Source organism: Papio anubis, chromosome 19, assembly GCF_008728515.1.
Source record: "Papio anubis isolate 15944 chromosome 19, Panubis1.0, whole genome shotgun sequence".
Taxonomy (NCBI): Eukaryota; Metazoa; Chordata; class Mammalia; order Primates; family Cercopithecidae; genus Papio; species Papio anubis.
In genome coordinates this window covers 10,705,534-10,724,221 of record NC_044994.1, presented here as the reverse complement: position 1 = coordinate 10,724,221, position 18,688 = coordinate 10,705,534, and the positions used below count along the sequence as shown (strand labels likewise).

Below are 18,688 nucleotides of genomic sequence, written 5' to 3'. Positions count from 1 at the left end.
GGAGGAACTTCTTTTTACAATGTTAGCTATTGTCATATCCTCACTCTCTAAATTATTTTTTCAGATTTTAACAAAATCTTGTGATTTTGTTATTATTGATATAACATTGAATTCATGATATATAAGGGGAAATTTCTATCCTGTCAATGTTTAATCTTGTCATTTGGGAACGTGTTAAATCTCATTTATTCATCTCTTTTGTTCCTTCAGTAAGATTTTGTTTTTGTTTTTTGTTTTTTCATTTTATGGGGTTTTTTTGTTTGTTTTTTGTTTGTTTGTTTGTTTGTTTTGAGACAGAGTCTTGCTTTGTCGCCCAGGCGGGAATGCAGTGGCGTGATCTCAGCTCACTGCAACCTCCACCTCCCAGGTTCAAGCAATTCTCATGCCTCAGCCTCCCAAGTAGCTAGGATTACAGGTGCCCACCACAACGCCTGGCTAATTTTTGTGTTTTCAGTAGAGACAGGGTGTCACCGTGTTGGCCAGGCTGGTCTTGAACTCCTGACGTAAGGTGATCCACCTGCCACAGCCTCCCAAAGTGCTGGGATTACAGGCATGAGCCACCATACCTGGCCATGTAGTTTTCTTAATATCAAACAACATATTTTTTTATCAATGCCATGTGTTTTGTTACTATGATGAACAGGTTTTCTCTTTTTTTAATTCTATTTCTATGGTGATTATTACTAAAATAGTTTTTTGTGTTTACTACCCTTATCGAATTGCTTTATTACAACTACTGTTCTCAGTTGATTTCTATTACTAACCACTGTTTTTAAATTAAATATTTTTCATTTTATCATTTAGTATGATGTATTCAATGGAAGATAATGTTTTTCGTGTTGAAGTTTATTCACTTTTATCAAGAATGATCTTTGAAGGTTATCCTATGCTTTTGCAGGATGTATTGAAATTATTGTTGTTGTCTTGACCTATTGATCTAATATGTTGATTTCCTAATGACCTCTATTTGTTCATTGTTTATTATTCATTATGCTCCTGAATTGTTTGTTCATGCTTTATAAATAAACTTAGATTTCCTATCTCACTATGCCTCCTTGCACAGAACTTGGCAGATAATCAGTCCTTATTATGGTGTCTAAGTGATAATAATTTAGCCAAAGTTACCATGTCTTCTCTACTAAGGACCATAAATAGGAGGGTTGCATACACTTCAGGAGCGTCTTGTTAGCCTTTTGGTTAGTGATCAAAGTGAACTTGGGCCTGACTTATCCCACATCCCTCTGTGTCCTTTTCCTCCTCTGATGTCTCACAATATTAAGAAGTGGTGTTGTAGTAGAAAATGCCACCTGTAGATGAAAACATGATCCAAATCTATACTTTTTATATCTACAATTACAGGTTGATACTATTTCAACCAGTCTTCCTAGTTCGTAATTCTTCAGTCCTTTCAGTAGTCTTTTCTATAGCTCTTGGGGATCTGTATGTCCCTGTGTAAGGCTCTCCTTGAATCTTGCAAAGTAGCAAGAGTTTTCATAAGGACCTTGACAAGGTGACAGAAACTGTCTTTACCCTGATGACAAGATATAAGATTCTTTTCCTTATCTTGGGTTCTGCCCTACATGTCTTTCAGACTTTATTAAATCTATGTGTTGGCCGGGCACGGTGGCTCATGCCTGTAATCCCAGCACTTTGGGAGGCCGAGGTGGGTGGATCACCTGAGGTCAGGAGTTTAAGACCAGCCTGGCCAATATAGTGAAATGCTGTCTCTACTAAAAATGCAAAAATTAGGCATGGTGACAGGCACCTGTAATCCCAGCTACTCAGGAGGCTGAGGCAAGAGAATCGCTTGAACCCAGAAGGCGGAGGTTGCAGTGAGCCAAGATCTCAGCCACTGCACTCCAGCGTGGGCGACAAAGGGAGACTCCGTCTCAAAAAAAAAAAAAAATCTATCTGCCACCTGAGGCCTTGTCAAAAAAAAGACAAGATAAAAGACCTAGTTGTTAGAGCTCTTCTGCATCCTCCTTAGATAAACAAAGAATCTTCTGAGTGCCTTTAGAATAGGAAAGGGGTAGCAGGGCAAACAACTCTAGGGGAAGGACATTGTCTCCCTGAGAAATCCTGTATGTGAATTCCAAGATGACAAAACTTAATTGTTTTTCGAAACCCCATTCTTCTTTTATGTACTCCTAATGCATAATCCTTTTCCTAGAAGTTAGTATTCTTATACTTAGTGTTCATTATACTATTAGATACATATTTATATCTTGGCCAGGTGCAGTGTTATTCCCTGTCATTGTTATTATTGTTATTCCCTGCACTTTGGGAAGCCAAGGCGGTTGGATCACCTGAGGTCAGGAGTTCGAGACCAGCCTGGCCAACGTGGTGAAACCCCGTCTCTACTGAAAATATAAAAATGAATCAGGCATGGTGGCTCATGCCTGTAATCCCAGCTACTCCGGAGGCTGAGACAGGAGAATCACCTGAACTTGGGAGGCAGAGGTTGCAGTGAGCCGAGATTGCATTACCACACTCCATCCTGGGTGACAAAGTGAGACTCCATCTCAAAAAAAAAAAATACATATTTATATCTAGATATCTATATATCAAGATAATAATAGATATTAATAGATATATTTATATCTAGTATATCTGTGTTTATATCTACATTTATGTATATTTATAGCAATTTCATTTAAATTTTCTATTTTTTCATGTTTTAAATGTTATATTTTTAAAAGAAGATATAAAAACAGGCATTCCAAAATAGAATTTCTATGCCTTAAAAACCTTTAACTATTTTCCTTTTAGCTTGTCAATTTTAAACATCTGAATGTTTTGCTATAATTTATGTTATCACTTTCAATTGAAACTATTGTATTTCTAAAGATTTTCTATTGTAAAATTTCGTCTAAAGTTCATATTGTACATACTGAAAAATTATTATTGACTCACCTTTTATGTGGCAATTCTGTTTTGGATTCTTAAAGTTGCATTAAAATGTGTATATTTGCTCTCAGTGGGTTAATAACAGCATAAAGGTCAACATTTTTCCCTGTAGAACGGAAGTAAATATAGAGTCCGTCCTTTCTAGATCCTGAAGAGTTTAGTTACTAAACGAAAGGGTTTTGAAATTATCAAAAGGATACCTTCAAATTGTTTTATTCAAAAGAAAGTCAAAAGTGTTAATGTGTTCAATGTAATGACCTATCAAAAGAGACTTTTAGTTACACAATAATGCAAATGCTTCTAAAATTGACACTAAAAACAGAATTTGCCAAAATATGAAAGTTGCATTTTTCAAATCAACTTGCTTTTCTTGCTTGTGTACTAATTAGATACATACTGCCATGAAAGAAAGTTCACCTTTATTTGATGATGGGCAGCCTTGGGGAGAAGAAACTGAAGATGGAATTATGCATAATAAGGTACCATGTATTATCATAAACTGTAATGATGAATTGCCTTGGTATTATTGTGTCACTATTGGATTTAATACAGATGCCCCTCGACTTATGATAGAGTAATAAACCGACTCTAAGGTGAAAATATCGTGTCGAAAATGCACTTAATACACCTAACCTGCCAAACGTCATAGTTTAGCCTAGCCTACCTTAAACATTCTCAGAACAATTAAACTAGCTTACAGTTGGGCAAAATTATCTAACACAAAGCGTATTTTTATAATAAAGTATTGAATAGCTCTTGTAATTTATTGAATACTATACTAACAGTGAAAAGCAAAAAGGTTGTATGGATACTTAAAGGATGGTTGCTACTCCATTGCTTTCGAACCATCAGAAAGCTGAAAAATCTGAGGTCTAACCATCGTTAAGTCAGGGATTGTCTGTATATTCTTTTGTAGAGTTGTCTTTTTGCTTCCTGAAAACATTCTAAATTTGATTTTTTTAATATTAATAGATCTGTTTGAATCACATTATAATTTCTTAGAATTAACTAGTCACAAAAATTTGAAAATGTTAACTAAGTAAAAAATGGAAGGAGATTGAATTAAATCATAACACGTTATATGTTATAGACGTAATGTTTATTTTCCTCCTTTCTGTTGTAGACTGAAGATATCAATATTGGCAACATTATTTTAATATAATTCTTTGTCAATACAAAACATAATAGGTTGAGTCTTAAGATATTGCACGTGGGTGGGTTGTTTATTTTGTTTTGACCTTTTTCATTAGTCATATTGCCACTTAGCTCAGAGTCACCACTTCCAAAAGTGGTTGAGATAAAAGAAACATTAAGATTATACATTAATATTTCCTAGCATACATAAAAAACCGGTCATCACACAGGCCACTTAGAAGAAAAACTATTCTCTGTTCTAACCTTCATTCTTTGAAACTTTTGTCACAAAAGAAAAGTGGGAATAATTTCAGTCCCATCTTTTATGACTGCCTGGGATGTAGTTCAAAGATACATCAACCGACTAGTGTTGGCATCATTGCCTTTTTCTTTTTAACAAAAAATAAACACGCACCTTTACTACTTCAACAATGATCCCAGCTGCAAGGGCTCCTAGAAAACCTTTGATCCTCCCCTTGAGAAAATTATCCTCACACATTGCAATATGTATATTGGGCTGCCTCTAATTGCACCTCAGTTTTCACCCAAGTACATTACAACATCTATTAAATATTAAATGTCTTACCAGACACAGTGGCTCACACCTGTAATTCTAGCACTTTGGGAGGCCGAGGTGGGCAGATTGCTTGAGCTCCGGAGTTCAAGACCAGCCTAGGCAACATGGCGAAACCCCATCTCTACAAAAAGTACAAAAATTAACTGGGTATGATGGTGAATGCCTGTGGTCCCAGCTACTCGGGAGGCTGAGGCTACAGGATCACTTGAGCCCAGGAGGTCAAGGCTACAGTGAGCCAGGATCATGTCACTGTACTCCAGCCTGAGGGACAAAGTGAGACCCTATCTCAAAAAAAAAAAAAGTGTTAAATGTCTTGACATCCATCCTAAAGGTTAAAAATTATTCTTGCTATCTGAGCTATTATAGCTATTATTTCAAATGACAATATATAAAGAAGCACATGGGAAACTATAAAGTACTGTTTGTAATTAAAGTTGTCAGAGTATCTGTCTTCACAAGATTCTGATACTCAGTTTTGTGAGTCCACAAACTCAATATTTTTAAACCTATAAGATCAAAATTGACCAAGCTTAAGGAAACTGATTCAGTCTTACCAAATTCACAGCAACTGATTTGAAGGAGAATGAAAATGTACTAATTTACCATCAGTGATACACTTTTCCAGTTACAGGAATACTCAGACTACCTATTCAGAGTACTCACTTCAAAGTCACCTTAATAAGCAACAAATTAGCACAAAGGGAATTGGTCTGTCTTGAGGGATATTTACTTCATCTAGGCTATGGAAAATGCTGATCATCCATTCTTGCCTTCTCATAAAATCTACACTCTCAGTGACCAAAACATCTCATGAATGCAAAATATAGTGTTATTTTCTCTTGGATAAATGTTAAGAATTCTAGTATTGTGCTGTTTGGATTGCTACTCATCATGCAACTCATTTTGTGGACTGAAGTTACAATGTAATTGTAGCCTTCATTAATTACATTTGGGTTTTTGCAATTAGACCATCTCAATTCAATTGGACTTAGATGATTAGCAGTTTATTTAAATTTTTCATCAGGTGCTTTATTCCTAAAGATGATTAAGTTTGTATATTTCATGTTGAATTACATGTATTAATAAGCTTCCTTGTTTGTTTGACCTTCTCAAAATTCTGAAGGTATGGCTTACTGTTTTTAAATATTGCCTTTATCCAAATTTAAGTGTTATTTTATCCTCATTATTCATATTTAGAAGTATCAGACTAAATACATCTGTATAGCATAATTATATAGCCTAGGTTTTTGTCTCTTATTTATAGGTTCATCTGACCACTTAGTGTTTCTGACTATTTTTTAAATTCAAATTTAAATTTCCACCTAGAAAAGTGAAACAAACCAAATAGAGAATCATGACTTTGTTTTTATAATCTGCTTAACCCCATAGTTGTTTTTGGACTACACCATAAAATGCTATGAGAGTTTTATGAGTGGTGCCGACAGCTTTGATGAGATGAATGCAGAGTTGCAGTCAAAACTGAGTAAGTGATCTCATTCTTAGGGTGTTTGCTTTTGGTCATTTAACTCAGCTCATGGAGTGGTAATTTATGTACCATATCCAATGTTCATATGAGTTACTTACTTTAAATGTATCTGGATGCCTACTGATTTTTATCTTTGTGGTTTCTTTGGTGGAGAGTAGTTAAGCTAAAAGAATACTAGTGTTGGAGCCAGACCTGAGGCAGAACCTCTTACAGTCTGTGAGGCCTTAATAAAATGTTTGACCTATCTGACAAAGTTTAACAGCAGTAGATGTCAGTGTAATAAAGTACCAAACATGCTACCAGAAGCACAGGCGATAATTAGCAAATGTTATTCCTCTTGGGGAATAATATCCCTATGTTGTCCTTGCTTACTATTTGAGAAATTAAAGCACCAATTAGTCAAAAGACCTAAGGTCTCTTTCAAAATTTGTGGCAAAAGTTAACAAGACATACTTCCAAATATGTAAGGAAAATCTTTTTTTTTTTTTTACTCATTTACAACCTAGTGACATACAGTATTTACTAGCTGACTCTAAAACATTCCAGAGGTATTATTTTACATTTTTGTTCTTTCTATTGAAATAGTCTTGTATATAAAATGCCAAAATGGAAGGTAGAGTAGATAAATGGAGGTGAAGCTATTCCTCCAAAGACAATGGAATCAATCACCTTGCACAGTATTAGCACAAAGGTGAAAGCATTGCCTTGTAGTCCTCTGGATCTGTATCTTCCTAAAGAGTAAACAGGACAATTTCAGCTTGTTCACATGGGAAAGGGAGCAAAATAAATGGCTCTAAGAGAGGAAAATTTAGAGTGATCCAAGCATCTAGTGAGGAATTTGATAGCTCTGTATATAATTAACCAAGCATAAAAACTGCATTCATTCATTCAAATAAATATTTATTGTATATCTACTATGCACCAGCCACCATTTAGGCACTGAGGATACAGTAATGAATAGGATAAAAACCTCTGCCCTTAAGAGCTTACGTTTTAGTAGACAGCAAGAGGAAAACAATGAAGTGAGCAACTCTAAGTCAAATGGTGATAAGTGCTTTGGAGAAAAATCAAGCAGGACAAGGAGAGTCGAAGTACAGTGGAGTAATGGAAAGCGTTTGCTATTTTACAAGGATGGGATGTACTTCACTAATAGTGTTTTGGGCAGAGACCAGAAGGAAGTGAGGGAGGGACTAATGGTGAAAACTTGGGACAGAATGTTCTAGGCAAATTTGAGGTCTTAAAAAGCTTTTGGATTTTGTCTCCAGAGGATTTATTTAATGTGGATGCTTTTAAGCTGGAATCATTGGAAGCAAAAAACAGAGCATTGAATGAACAGATTGCAAGATTGGAACAAGAAAGAGAAAAAGAACCGGTTAGTAAACATGTTTACACACTTACTTGAGAGCTCCTTTAGACTTTTGGGTGTCCTTGGGTATTAACTGTCTTTATCAAAATTTTTTAAAAATAGATTAACAAATTAAGCCTCTTAAAAGTTAAATTTTCACATAGTGAACTCCCAATGAAAACGTGTTTGGTATCTGTGGAGCCTTGTTTTCCCTTGTGGTCTATCAGTCTTAGACTAATGGTGCTCTGAATATGATGAAAGATTCTTACCTGCTTACATAAGACCAAAAGTACTTTTGAATAAAGGCCCTGTATTATATACCTCTAGGGAGCATTAGTCACAAGAAGCCCTGAGTTTTGGAGATAGTGCAAAAGGAATGGTTAATAAATGGGTTTATATAGTATATTGTATCCTGAGTTTTTCAGATATCTAACTTTATTTTCTGCATTATTAGTGAAGCACTCAAACTGTTGTTGTAAAATACCAGATTTTAAATGTTTGTGCTTTTTCAACTATAGCCATTGTTTTTTTCCTATTTCAAACTGACAGTATAGTCCCCTTTAGTTATTTTGACTCCCTCTAAAAGTGAAAGGAAAACTCAGATCTACCTTTCTCTAAAATAAATTTAAATAATATTGCTTTAATTTAAAATAAAATATGGAATGATTATTGAAAATAACTGAAGTGATATTCTTTTCTCTTAAAGAATCGTCTAGAGTCGTTGAGAAAACTGAAGGCTTCCTTACAAGGAGATGTTCAAAAGTATCAGGCATACATGAGCAATTTGGAGTCTCATTCAGCCATTCTTGACCAGAAATTAAATGGTCTCAATGAGGAAATTGCTAGAGTAGGTAAGCAGAGCTAATGCTGAAAGACTGGGATGCGAACCCATGTGGGATTTATCACGTGTCAAAACAGCTTTGTTATCCATATCTTTTGTTCTTCTGTGATACATGCCTAGAGCAGGCTACCAAGTTTTCAGTGTGTTTCGTATTTGTTTCCTAAGGCTGCTGTAACAAATGACCACAAGTTTGGATGGCTTAAAACCACAGAAGTGGGCCGGGCGCGGTGGCTCACGCCTGTAATCCCAGCACTTTGGGAGGCCGAGACGGGTGGATCACGAGGTCAGGAGATCGAGACCATCCTGGCTAACACGGTGAAACCCCGTCTCTACTAAAAAATACAAAAAAAAAAAACCTAGCCGGGTGAGGTGGCGGGCGCCTGTAGTCCCAGCTACTCGGGAGGCTGAGGCAGGAGAATGGCGTGAACTCGGGAGGCGGAGCTTGCAGTGAGCTGAGATCGCGCCACCGCACTCCAACCTGGGCGACTGAGCAAGACTCCGTCTCAAAAAAAAAAAAAAACCACAGAAATGTATTCTCGCAGAGTTCTAGAGGCTATTCCAGCAGATCTGCATCCCTCCAATGACTCAGGATCTATTCTTTGCCTCTTGCAGCTTTTAGTGGCTGACAGCATTACTGGGCTATGTTCACATCACTCCGATCTCTGCCTCCATCTTCACATTGCCTTCTCCTCTGTGTATTTGTATTCTACTACCTGTGTGAAATATCTACCTCTGCCTCTGTCTTATAAGGACATTTAGGATGAGATTCAGGGCCCACCTGGATAATAATACAGGGCTATCTCTTTATCTCAAGATACTTAATCACATCTGCAAAGACCCTTTTCCCAAATAAGGTAATTTCACAGTTGCCAGAGACAGAATTTTATATATTTAGGTGGCCATTATTCAGCCTACTACTCCTTACATGTTTTCAAGCATTTGGCTTTTTGAAGCCAAGAAGGGCCTAACCTAAGAAAACATGCTGCCTGAATATAGAAATATATAAAATATTCTATACAAATATATACTCTATTCCACTTTGTAATTAATAAACCAGATAAACCAGATTCTTTTGTTTTTTTGAGATGAAGTCTTGTTATTTTGCCTAGGCTGATCTTGAACTCCTGGGTTCAAATAATCCCCCCACTTCAGCCTCCTACATAGCTGGGACTATAGGTGGGCTCCACCGTGCTTGGCTCTAATAAGCCAGATTCTTGATCTCTGCCTGTCTCAGTCGGCTGTAACTGGCTATCCTCCATCACTACCGCCTAAGCAGCTGGGCAGCTGAAACTGATTTAAAGCTGCAGGTACTGCAGTTCTTGGGGAAAAGAGCAACTATAGAAAGCTCTTTTATGTCTTGTAAGCTTACTTTCATAAACACAGCAATCTTAATCATAAAATTCTGTAAAACACTGTGGCACATGCAGTTGTTTGAGTCTTCTGCAGTGCCTGAAGGAGAGTAAAGAAAGGTATCTATAAGTCACAGAGCCACTGGGCTACAGTTTTAAAAATAAATTTATTGACAACTGTACTATTCTCCCAGGACTTTGCCTACTTCTGTTTGTTTCTTTTGGGATTTTGCAGGCTGTGTCTGTCCCATGTGGAAGTTGTATACATGGCCCTTAGGATATTTGATTTAACTCTTAGTCTATGGAGTATTGATTGTCAACTCAAGACTAGTAATTACCAGGGTTATTTGCTGAATCTGTTTTTTTTTTTCCCAAATAACTCTGATTTTTATTTATATATATATATATGTAGGATTTCCTCCAAACCAACTCTTTAAATATATTAACTACTTTACACTTCACCCCTAATCATGTCCTTTGTTTATTCTCCATGATGACAAAGAAACTTGGACTAAATTATTATTATAACAATTTTTATAATGCAATTAATCAATACTTTTTCTTTTTTTTTTTTTTGAGATGTAATCATGCTCTGCCACCCAGGCTGCAGCGCAGTGGCACCATCTCGGCTCACTGTAACCTCTGCCTCCCGGGTTCAAATAATTCTCCTGCCTCAATCTCCCAAGTAGCTGGGATTACAGGCACGTGCCACCATGCCCGGCTAATTTTTTGTACTTTTAGTAGAGACAGTGTTTCACCATGCTGGCCAGGCTGGTCTCAAACTCCTGACCTCGTGATCCGCCCGCCTCAGCCTCCCAAAGTGCTGGGATTGCAGGCGTGAGCCACAGCACCTGGCCTTTAATCAATACTTTCTAATACTAATACTTTATCTTTCTTGTCAGCGTATGACATCCTTCTTGTTCTTGTGAGAACTTTTTCTGACAGCTGCAAACTCAGTAGGTGAGAGAGAAACACTTAATCATTTGCCATTCCAGAGTGATTTAGTTTGAGACATTAATTTTATAACTGTTAATCTAAGATGTTTTTATCCTATGAGTGTTTTAACTTTTTTGATTATGTAAAGCCATTCATGGCTTGAGTAAATGCGACGTATTTAAATTTTATTTTGTTTTTGTTTTGTTTTGTTTGAGAGACAGAGTGTCACTTTGTCGCCCAGGCTGGAGTAGAGTGGCTCAATCTTGGCCCACTGCAACCCCTGCCTCCTGGGTTCAAGCGAGTCTCCTCCCTCAATTTCCCAGGTAGCTGGGACTATAGGCATGCACCACCAGGCCCAGCTAATTTTCATCTTTTTTAGTAGAGACAGGGTTTCACTATATGTTGACCAAGCTGGTCTCAAACTCCTGACTTCAGGTGATCCGCCCGCCTCAGCCTCCCAAAGTGCTGGGGTTACAGGCATGAGCCACTATGCCCAACCATACATTTTATAGATATTATATGTTGTGGATTTTTTTGTGCGGATGCCGGTGATAAATGCATAAAGTTTGACTTTAACCATGAATTTGCTTTAAGCTCACTGTGCTGCAAATAGGTTGTAACAAACCAATATACCAAAATACCAATCCTCTCCACCTTCAGGATGACTTTCTTGACCCCTTGGTCATCTTCATCCTTTCGTCCCAGCCTGCTATAAAAATGCTATCATATTCTATATAGGTCATGAGTCACAGAAGGTTGGAAAACACTATTGGTAAACAGAGAAAGCAAAAACCTAACCAGTTTGGTATAATTATCACTGAAAATGTCAGTAAAATATGAATAAACTCTGGTGTGTGTGTGTGTGTGTGTTTGTTTTTTTTTTTTTGGGCTGGAGTCTCACTCTGTCACCCAGCCTGGAGTGCAATGGCATGATCTCAGCTCACTGCAACCTCTGTCTCCTGGGTTCAAGCAATTCTCCTGCTTCAGCCTCCCAAGTAGCTGGGACCACAGATATGTGCCACCATACCTGGCTAATTTTGTATTTTTAGTAGAGACAGGGTTTCATCATGTTGGCCAGACTGGTCTCGAACTCCTGACCTCAGGTGATCCACCTGCCTCAGCCATAATAAGTCTTATCTCATTTTTTCACATAGTATAAATCATATTCTTATGCAGGACGACATTAAGACCCAGTAGTTCTTAAACAGTGTTACCAAATAACCACATGTCCCAAAGGCAGACAGTCTTCACAGTGCACTTTTATCTCATTGAAGTTGAAGCTGTTCCTTTACTATATTTTTCCACTTCAATGTGAAGTAGACTGTTAAGGTTTCATTAGGGGTTTAATTATGTGTCCTTTTAAAGAAAAAATGGTTTTGACAATTCTTCTACAATTCACAGTTCTCAGACAGTAACCTTTTTTGTAAATCATATAGTCCAACTACGTTTTGAATAACCAGATGCTCTTTAGTAGATGAAATCTCTCAATGTGACTGTAATAAATAAGCATCTGTATCCTGATTCTTATTTATGGCGTCTCATCATATACATATATCCTGGAACCAAAGTAAGATGATTTTCCTATGGATTTCCTACAATCCACTTAATTGTTTTAAAATCAGAACATTTCTGTCATTTATAATTTCTGTTCGGATGATAATTCTTTTTTTTTTTTTTTTTTCTTTTTGAGACGGAGTCTTGCTCTGCCGCCCAGGCTGGAGTGCAGTGGCCGGATCTCAGCTCACTGCAAGCTCCGCCTCCCAGGTTCACGCCATTCTCCTGCCTCAGCCTCCCGAGTAGTTGGGACTACAGGCGCCCGCCACCGCGCCCGGCTAGTTTTTTGTATTTTTTAGTAGAGACAGGGTTTCACCGTATTCGCCAGGATGGTCTCGATCTTCTGACCTCGTGATCCGCCCGTCTCGGCCTCCCAAAGTGCTGGGATTACAGGCTTGAGCCACCGCGCCCGGCCTCGGATGATAATTCTGACCACCACCTTTTTATGACTGCTTGAAGCTAGTTTATTTTATTTTACTTTATTTTCCCAAGACAGAGTCTTACTCTGTCCCCCAGTCTGGCGTGCAGTGGCGCGATCTCGGCTCACAGCAGCCTCCGCCTCCCAGATTCAAGTGATTCACGTGCCTCAACCACCTGAGTAGCTGGGATTACAGGCATGCGCCACCATGCCCAGCTGATTTAGTAGAGACAGGATTTCGCCATGTTGGCCAGGCTGGTCTCGAACTCCTGACCTCAGGTGATCCAACTGCCTCGGGGCTTCCCAAAGCACTGGGATTACTGGCGTGAGCCACCGCACCTGGCCACTGAAGCCAGTTTAATGTACTATTACATACTTTTCAAATTTGCTTTAAAGCAGTGACTTAACTAGAAATAACAAATGTACTGGCTTTCTTCTGTAAACTGTTGGTAAGCCCAGGAAGGCAATCCACTACAACTCCAAGCTCTTCACTTATACTTTTCTTTCTCCAGAAAGTTAAAACTACATTCAATGAGCCTTTTCGAAAAAAATCAAAAGTTTTCCTGCTGAACAAAATTTTGGCCATTGTTTCATGGTCCTGAGAAACCTTAGAAAAAAAAAAACACTATATTTTGATGATGGGTTTTCCGTTTGGGAAGAACCAGAATCACTGGGATTAACCAAATATGTGTGACTCAACTGTCATGGCTTAGTTTTTCAGGCAGGTAGCCTACGCAAGTCACTTCATTTATTGTTTGCCATGGCACAATCCCCACTTCTAGGGGACTGTTTTTTCTGTAACAAGAATTTAGAAAGCGATGTTTAACTTTCTGAAATAGACTGCCTTATGTGGTTTAATCTGGGCTTTTCACCTTGTCCAACTGTTCTGTTTATGTAAGCAGCCAGCTGTTTTGGATATTTCTTAACCTTCTTCATGTTTTGTTAGTGAAATTAGAGATCCTTTTTCTAGGAAGGTCAATGGAGTGATCCTCGATATTACAAAAGTTTCATTTTGTTCACATTGTGAGTTTCAAGTGTCATATTCTCTTAAATATTGACACCTTGTGGTATCATGGAGCCTCAGCCTAGAATGTCCTTTGGTCCCGTGCAGGGCCATTCAAATGTAGGTGCATGCATGAACCCAAAATTCTTAATGACAGTCATTATTTATGAAGCCACATTTTTTTTCATGTAGTACTTTTTGAAAACCATTGCAAGCTAATAGGGAAATAAGTTTCTTAACATAAAACTTTAATTTTACTATCTTCCAGAATGTTATAAACAAATAACATTTGTTTATAACAAATCTTTTATGAAATATTTTATGAAAGATCAAAAAGAATTATCCCAAAAAAAGAGAATATACATATATATGTATATATATGACTTGGAAATGTGTATATATATATGTAAATGAGACTTGGAAATTTATATATATATGAAGTATATATAAAAACATATGTATATTATATATACACACATATATATGATTTGGAAATTTAGCTATCTTAGCTCTATTACATGATGGCATCTGTTTCTTTGTAGTAATTGAAGATACATTAAAAATTTGTTTTTTTCCAACACAGAACTAGAATGTGAAACAATAAAACAGGAGAACACTCGACTACAGAATATTATTGACAACCAGAAGTACTCAGTTGCAGACATTGAGCGAATAAATCATGAGAGAAATGAATTGCAGCAGACTATTAATAAATTAACTAAGGACCTGGAAGCTGAACAACAGAAGCTGTGGAATGAGGAGTTAAAATATGCCAGAGGCAAAGAAGCGGTATGTCATTACCATTTCCAAAGTGGCAAGTCATCATAGCTGACCTTTCTAAAGGTCTGTCCCAATTAAGAAGAAGTCAGTGGGTAAATTGGCTTAAGAGGTAAAACATTAGCATTGGCATTTTAATGAAACACTCATCCCTTTATGTCAATTCAGTAACGTCCCAATTTCTCTCAAATTTAAGATAACTTATATTTCATAACTCAACCAAAAAGTAAGCAAAAAAGTCTAAAACTATGAAAATAATGTTCTTAGGTCCCGCTCCTTTTCCTCTGTAGAAGAGGAAATGAGTCCTTCATTCACTACTTAAACATTAAGATTGCACATCTGCTGTGTGTCACGTACGCTGGGCATAGAGGAAATAAAGATAAAACATTGGCTTTCCACTCAAAAACTTCCAGCTGAGTTTGCATTTACTCCCATGAAATGAGACCTTTAATAGATGTTTGGTGCACAGGGTACCAAATTTAGTGTACATGGTGTTGGGAGATGGCTGAGAGGTTTTTAGAAGAGAATTTCTTAAAGAGGGAAAAACAACTGAATTGGGAAGTATAGGGAAGGGTTAGCATGGCACAGGTAGGGGATTTGCCAAAGAACTGTGTATGGGAAAGTTCAGAGATAAAACAGTCTGATGTGTAAGTTCTTCATACAGCTGGAGCTTCATAGCAAGTGGGACAGAGCAAGAGATGAGAATCAAGAGATAAGAATAGACCAGAGGATGAGGAGTCTTTTCTTGTTTAGAAGATTGGACTTTATCCAGAAAGCTCTAAGAAGGCCTTAACATTTTTAAACAGATGTGGTTACGTCTTAGAAAGATCTTATTTCTGATAATGTGAAAATCTGTGGCAGCAATCTAATAAGAAATTACTATCATTCTCTAAAAGATAGTAAGGATCCGGGCTGGGTGCAGTGGCACACGCCTGTAATCCCAGCACTTTAGGAGGCCGAGGCAGGTGGATCATCAGAAGTTATGAGTTCAAGACCAGCCTGGCCAACATGGCAAAGCCCTGTCTTTACTAAAAATACAAAAAGAAACCAGGTGTGGTGGCACGTGCCTGTAATCCCAGCTACTTGGGAGGCTGAGGCAGAGAATCACTTGAACCCAGGAGGTGGAAGTTGCAGTGAGCCAAGATCATACTATTGCACTCCAGCCTGGGCAAAAATAGCAAAACTCTGTCTCAATAAAAAAAAAGTTAAAGATAGTAAAAATTCAAAGAAGTAAGTAGATTCTGACAACTTAGGAGGTGGAGTGAATGAGACTTGATGAAAGAGGGAGGAAGTGGTTGCCCTGTCTGGCTTGGGTAATTGGGCAGGTGCCACTCACTCGGGGAGAGAAGAGAAGGAAGAAGTTGTGAGACAGGAACGGGGATGGATGTATTATATCCATGTCTAAGTGAAAATAGGTAATAGGCTGTTATATATTTGGATCTGGGCCTTGGCATGAGAGAAGCCAATTATTCAACTTAATTTCAGTGTTATGGGTAATACATTACCAATTTGGCCAACATTTAATGTATAAGTAATAAGCCCAAATTTTAATGTATAAGTAATATTGCTTTTGAGATCTAATGCATTTTTGGAAACTGCAAATTGGTTAAGCAAGTTCCAATGTGTCTTCTTACTGTTGCATTCCTTCACTCAAATTGATTTTTATGGATGAGTAATAACAATGAGAAACGAAGTATGCGTTTAATGGAGGAAGCAGATTAAAAACAAATTGCCTAGACTCTGCAAATTCATTTATTCAATCAAATATTAAGTATCTACTATATGCCAAGCACTGTTCTAGGTGCTGAGGATAGAGCTGCTTTCATGGAACTTATATTCAGGAAGTGGAGATGAACCAATATATGTCAGGTAGTGATGATTGCTATGAAGAAAAATAGAACAAAATAAGCATTTAGAAGAATTAGGGGGCTATATTAGGAGACAGCCTTTCTGATGACCTTATTTGAACAGAGCCCTGAAGGAAGAAGGAAGGAGAGCAGGAAATGTGAAATATGTTACTAAAATATTTTTATCAATAGAGTTAAAATAACATTTTCAGACATAAATGATTACCTTCTACTTATTTTGGATACATGAAATGTTTTAATTTGTACATTGACAAAACTAAGGTTGTTTGTTTTACATGTTTCATAATTTCTTTATCTGGCACTTCAAAAAGTAAATTTTAGTTAATACCTAAATGTGGACTTGTATTCCAAGCTGTCAGGTAAATGGAAGATACCAGTACATTACACACCAATTGATAGTCTTCATTATCTTGTAAATTTAAGTGTTACTAAAACCTTATCTTCTTTGTATATTTTAAAACTGCTAGTCTTACTACTAAAGATTACTGAATTACTAAACTACTAAAAATAGGCGTAATATGTTTTGTATAAAATTGCAGAAATGCCAATTGAGGCCAGGCGCGGTGGCTCAAGCCTGTAATCCCAGCACTTTGGGAGGCTGAGGCAGGCGGATCACGAGGTCAGGAGATGGAGACCATCCTGGCTAACCTGGTGAAATCCCGTCTCTACTAAAAAATACAAAAAAAAACTAGCCAAGCGAGGTGGCGGGCGCCTGTAGTCCCAGCTACTCGAGAGGCTGAGGCAGAGAATGGCCTAAACCTGGGAGGCGGAGCTTGCAGTGAGCTGAGATCCGGCCACTGCTCTCCAGCCTAGGCGACAGAGCGAGACTCCGTCTCAAAAAAAAAAAAAATTGCAGAAATGCCAATTGAAAAAAACATATGGAATGGGGCTGCTTTAACATTTCTTTTTGTGTTCTCTTCTTACAGATTGAAACACAATTAGCAGAGTATCACAAATTGGCTAGAAAATTAAAACTTATTCCTAAAGGTGCTGAGAATTCCAAAGGTTATGATTTTGAAATTAAGTTTAATCCCGAGGCTGGTGCCAACTGCCTTGTCAAATACAGGGCTCAAGTTTATGTAAGTAATGATGACTACTTTTAAGATTTTTTAATTCTATGATTGATATCTCTAGAGTTTGAACTTTGGCATGTTCATAACCCAGTGCTAAACAAAGGAAGAAAACACTGAAGCTGTATCTTCTTTCTTCTTGATCATAGAAATCTTGAACTATCCAGTAAAAAAAGTTGATTACATGTAAAATAGATACCAGTACTATAAAGACAGAGGGCCTAACCCTTATTGTCAAGTTGCTAATGATCCCCCCAGAGGAGAAAGACGTCAGATGCTATATATGTGCTTCATTAGAAATCTTTACAAGTGGTAACGAAAAGATCAGTTCTTCCCATGTAGCAAAAAAGACTTTGGAGATGGTAACCGTGGAATGAAATCTTGAAAGATGAGACATTTATGGGAATGGTCTGTAGAAAGAATTCCAGGCACAAAGGCACACATGAAGGCATAAAATGTGTTAGAGTACTAAGAACACTGGTAATTGACAAGGAGAAATTCGTGCCTAATTTTAAAATATGGCCAAGGCAGTAAGTTGGGGAAGAAAATTTTTAAATAGCTCTATTGTAACTTGTCAGTTATTTATAGATTTTAGAGTTGCCCCTAAAAATGCCAATTTTCAAAATACTTCAGTTTTTAATAGAAGAATATTAAAGTCACAAGCTATACATTTTTCCCTTGAGAATTATTCATTTAACAAGTATTTATTAAGTGCATAATATGTTCCAGACCAGGTACGTGTTAGAGATAAACTATCAAGAAACATACATCCCTCCTTTCCCAGAGATAACAATTTGTGAACGGACAGACACTGATTAAATCAAGCTATATTCATTTTCAATAGAAAAAATACATCCAGTAAACATTTAGTCTGTTAGTAATCTATCTATAGATAGGCAGGCAGAGTTTGCTCAACACTGTTTTGAGTAGTTTGACATGGCTGATGCAAGAAAATAATTACATGAATCACATTCTTGTAGAAAAGATTACACAATGCAAAAAGAAGAATGAATATGCTCAAGGAGAAATTTTGCTTTCATCTCTAGAAATAGTTTTACATACTAATAGAAAAATAAAATAGAATCAGTAAGGTACAAAGCCAAGTGTTATAAGTCGTACTTAGTGAAAAGTTCTTTAACAGATTAAAGAGGCCAGGCACGGTGGCTCAGGCCTATAATCCCAGCACTTTAGGAGGCCAAGGTGGGCAGATCATGAGGTCAGGAGTTCGAGAGCAGCCTGGGCAATATGGTGAAACCCCATCTCTACTAAAAATACAAAAATTAGCCATGTGTGGTGGCACGCACCTGTAGTCCCAGCTACTTGGGAGGCTGAGGCAGAGGAATCGCTTGAACCCAAAGGCAGAGGTTACAGTGAGCCAAGATCGCGCCACTACACTCCAGCCCGGGCAGCAGAGTGAGATTCC

At 37.5% G+C, this 18,688-nt stretch overlaps 1 protein-coding gene across 2 annotated transcripts in view; it reads left to right on the top strand.

The window, feature by feature from the left end:
* Window positions 1-18,688, top strand: part of NDC80 (NDC80 kinetochore complex component) — a 46,201-nt gene that overhangs the window by 11,068 nt on the left and 16,445 nt on the right. For both annotated transcript variants that reach the window (XM_003914203.3, XM_021929973.1), the window contains exons 7-12: window positions 3,297-3,386; window positions 6,008-6,101; window positions 7,370-7,476; window positions 8,156-8,300; window positions 14,134-14,339; window positions 17,122-17,274. In XM_003914203.3, coding sequence (XP_003914252.2) covers window positions 3,297-3,386; window positions 6,008-6,101; window positions 7,370-7,476; window positions 8,156-8,300; window positions 14,134-14,339; window positions 17,122-17,274 — 795 coding nt within the window. The remainder of the gene's footprint in view (window positions 1-3,296; window positions 3,387-6,007; window positions 6,102-7,369; window positions 7,477-8,155; window positions 8,301-14,133; window positions 14,340-17,121; window positions 17,275-18,688) is intronic.